This window comes from Numenius arquata, chromosome 1 (assembly GCF_964106895.1).
Source record: "Numenius arquata chromosome 1, bNumArq3.hap1.1, whole genome shotgun sequence".
NCBI lineage: Eukaryota > Metazoa > Chordata > Aves > Charadriiformes > Scolopacidae > Numenius > Numenius arquata.
In genome coordinates this window covers 3,607,889-3,611,926 of record NC_133576.1, presented here as the reverse complement: position 1 = coordinate 3,611,926, position 4,038 = coordinate 3,607,889, and the positions used below count along the sequence as shown (strand labels likewise).

Below are 4,038 nucleotides of genomic sequence, written 5' to 3'. Positions count from 1 at the left end.
GAGGCGTTTCAAAGGGACTGGGAATAAATCAGAAAACCATTCAGCAGAACTGTTTTCCCACTGTACCAGGTCCGAAGGAAAAGTTGTGGTAAGTTTGTTCAGGGGCATCAAAGCAAAATAAAAATCGTTTGTTTCTTTTTCTTTCAGTAACTGTGGAAAACACTAGCATTTAACTCCCTTTATTTAACAATCGTAGTCATTTTTTTAATGAATATTCATGTCAGTATTTAAGCACACAAAGACATGCATCAGTTCAGGTTCTGCAAACCTTTGCAACCTGAGCCAAAAATAGGTGTGCCCTGTCCTCTTGGTTGACTCACTATTTCCAAATGATGTGATTCAACTGCATGAAAATCTCATTAAAATCTAGGCTTCTCTCTTACCTTTTGGTAAATCCAAAATCTTGAGGTTATTTTTTCCCATGTGCTCTGAGTTTCCTTTCACGAAAACAGCCACCGTTCTTCATTTACAGAGTAGTTTGGGAACGTCTCAGGTGCTGGAATTTGGGAATCATAGAATGGTTTGGGTTGGAATGGACTTTCAAAGACCATCGAGTTCCAACCCCCCTGCCATGGACACGGACACCTCCACTAGAGCAGGTTGCTCAAAGCCCCATCCAGCCTGGTCTTGAACCCCTCCAGGGATGGGGCATCCACAACTTCCCTGGGCAACCTGTTCCAGTGCCTCACCACCCTCGTGGTAAAAAATTTATTACTTATGTCCAACCTAAATCTACCCTATTTCAATTTAAAAAAGTTGTCCCTTATCCTGTCACTACAGGCCCTGGTGAAAAGTCTTTCTTATAAGCCCCCTTTATACATTGAACGTCCACATCAATGTCTCCCCAGAGCCTCCTCTTTATCCTGGAGCCACAATAAAGAGATGTGGTTGTCTCCCTTGTGTTAGCCCTCTGCTCTGCCCTCGTGAGACCCCACCTGGAATCCTGTGTCCAGCTTTGGAGTCCTCAACACAGGAAGGACATGGATCTGTTGGAATGGGTCCAGCAGAGGGCCACGAAGATGATCAGAGGGATGGAGCACCTCCCCTGTGAAGACAGGCTGAGAGAGCTGGGGTTGTTCAGCCTGGAGAAGAGAAGGCTCCGGGGAGATCTCACAGCAGCCTTCCAGTATCTGAAAGGAGCCTCCAGGAGAGCAGGAGAGGGACTCTTTGTCAGGAGATGTAGTGACAGGACAAGGGGTAATGGTTTTAAATTGGAAGAGGGGAGATTTAGATTAGATATTAGGAGGAAATTCTTTCCTGTGAGGGTGGTGAAGCACTGGAACAGGTTGCCCAGGGAAGCTGTGGATGCCCCATCCCTGGAAGTGTTCAAGGCCAGGCTGGATGGGGCTTTGAGCAACCTGCTCTAGTGGAGGTGTCCCTGCCCATGGCAGGGGGGTTGGAACTCGATGATCTTTAAGGCCCCTTCCAACTCTGACCATTCTATGATCCCATGTGAGGGAAGAAACGGCGACAGTTGTGATACACAGACGTGCCCGGGGGGAGCGTTAGGTGTAGAAAACAACCGCAGCGACAGTAAAACTGGGGGGGGGGGAGGAAGCGTGTGACGGCTGGGCTGCGGGACATCACTGCGGGAACTGGAAATCACGGCAGGGCCCGGCCCGGGGAGCAGGACGGCCACCTGAGGCGGCCCACCAAACCTCGCTCCTTTTGGCTTCCCGCTGCCCCGCCGCCCCCGAGGGAGCGCAGATGCCCGGGGCTGCACCCTCCGGCCAGACACGGCCCCGGTGGGCACGGCGCCCGGCAACAGACCCCCTCCAGCCCTTCCTCCTTCCTCCCCAGCCCCTCAACGGCACCGCAACCCGGGGGCGGGCAGGGACGAGCGGCGGGGAGAGCCCGGCGGCGGGGCAGAACGGCGGGGTAGCCGGGAGGTGAGACCCCGGTTGGGGGAGAAGCCGGCGGCAGGGGAGGGGCTCCACCGGCGGCCGAGCCCAGCCCAGCCCCGCCGCCGGGCCTCGCCTCGCCTGCCGCGGCCTCCCGCAGCCCCCGCGACCGCCCAGGGGGAGAACTCCCCCCCTCGCCGCCCGCCGCGTCGGAGGGCAGGGCGGGCCGGGGCCCGAAGGGTTACAACCATAGAGGCCGGCCGGCCGCCTGCCGGGAGCCGCAGGAAGTGCCGGCGGGGCCGGCCCGGCGCGGGGGAACTTCCCCTCCCCGCGTTCAGCCGGGGCTGCGCCCGGCGCCCCCCCCCCACCTCCGCCCCGCCGGGGCCGGGGCCGGGGCCGCGCAGCCGGGCGGAGGTGAGGCGGGAACGGCGGGTCCCCGGCGCTGAGGGAGCGAGGCGGGGGGGGGGGGGGGGGCCGGGCTGCGGGTGGCGGGGGTTGGGTTTTCCCGCAGCGTGGCTGCCAGCGCTGCCCGCCGTGGGAGGGCGGCGGGGCTCGGGAGCGCCCGGCCGGGTGGTGTCGCCGCCGCCGCCAGGCCCCGCCGCCGCCTGCCGGCCTCCTCCGGCAGCTCCTTCCCCAGCCCAGCGTCTCGGCCTCCCCTGCCCCGGCGCAGCGCATCAGGCGGCGGGCGAGCGGGAGGGGGAAGCACCACCCGCTCGGGGGTGACAGCGAGGGGGGAATGGAGCGGTCCCGACGCCTTCGCCTCTTCCCCTGGAGACGGCGGGGCCGGGAGGGAGTGGGCGGGAGGACGCCAGCACCTGGCCGGGGACCCTGTGGGGCGGCTGCTGTGGCCAAGCACGGTGGAGAAGAGGGGGGGGGGCCGCCGCCGGCCGTGGTTGAAGGTGTTGGTTGTGTCAGGAGCCTGTGCCTGGACTGTCTGTCCTTCTGTCCCGGCAGGTGATGGGAGCATGAGTGAAAATGAGGGGGATCTCCAGCGAGATGGGCTCCCGGAGGCAGCCAAACCCTGCGGGGCCATTTCGGACTTTTTCCTGAGAGAAGCTTCTCCTCATGGTTGCCACCAAGAAGCGTCCCCGCCGAGGCCAGACCTTCTCTCCCCGGAGACGGGGCCGGAGAAGACTTCTCGCTGCGGCTTTCGGAAGCGGAAAGAGACAGTGGTGCCCCAGCGAGCGTTCATGGGAGAGAAGCCCTACATCTGCGTGGAGTGCGGGCAGAGCTTCAACCGCAGCTCCGACCTCATCCGCCACCAGAGGATCCACAGCGGGGAGAAGCCGTACATGTGCTCCGACTGCGGCAAGAGCTTCGGCCGCCGCTCCCACCTCATCCAGCACCAGCGCGTCCACACGGGTGAGCGGCCCTACCGGTGCAAGGACTGCGGGAAGAGCTTCAGCCAGAGCACCCACCTGGTGCAGCACCAGCGCAACCACACCGGCGAGAGGCCTTACGTCTGCGCCAAGTGCGGGAGGAACTTCTACCAGAACTCGGGCCTGCTCCGCCATGCCAACTTCCACACGGGCGAGAAACCCTACAAGTGCCCCCAGTGCGGGAAGCGCTTCAGCGACAGCTCCAACCTCATTGCCCACCAGCGGCTCCACACGGGCGAGAAGCCTTACAAGTGCGCTGACTGCAACAAGTGCTTCAGCGAGAGCTCTAAGCTGGTCATCCACCGGCGTGTCCACACGGGTGAGAAGCCATACTTGTGCCCCGACTGTGGAAAGAGTTTCAGCCAGCGCTCGCACCTTGTCCAGCACCGTCGCACCCACACTGGGGAGAAGCCCTACAAGTGTGCCGAGTGTGGGACCTGCTTCAGTGACAACTCTACCCTCATCCGTCACCGTCGTACCCACACTGGGGAGAAACCTTTCAAGTGCTCCCACTGTGGGAAGAGCTTCAGTCGCAACTCCTACTTAGTCTCACACCAGCGGGTGCACGTGTGGTAGGCAGCATCCCTAGGTGTGGTCTGGGGGTGAACTAGGATGCAGCTCCTGGTCCAAGAGCTTCAAAACCTGTCCAAAACATGCCTAAGGGACAAAGGGGTGGACAAGAGCGTGACTACACCAGGGCCCCTGGATTATAGGCAGCTGGCCAGAGTAATGCCTTTGGCCCACGTTGCCCTTTTCAGTCACCTCCTCCTCCCCAGTGCACCTCGGGCACGGACAGAAAGCGAGCAGTGGTTGCGGTG

At 61.3% G+C, this 4,038-nt stretch overlaps 1 protein-coding gene across 1 annotated transcript; it reads left to right on the top strand.

Annotated features, from left to right (window-relative positions):
• Positions 1 to 3,031: 3,031 nt before the first annotated feature.
• LOC141465092 (uncharacterized) lies at positions 3,032 to 3,796 on the top strand. The gene has a single exon (XM_074148305.1). The coding sequence runs from the start codon at positions 3,032 to 3,034 to the stop codon at positions 3,794 to 3,796; it is 765 nt and encodes a 254-aa protein (XP_074004406.1).
• The last annotated feature ends 242 nt before the right edge of the window (positions 3,797 to 4,038 follow it).

Excerpts from the sequence above, each read along its gene's own strand:
- LOC141465092 (XM_074148305.1), top strand. The coding sequence starts at position 3,032 with ATGGGAGAGAAGCCCTACATCTGCGTGGAGTGCGGGCAGAGCTTCAAC.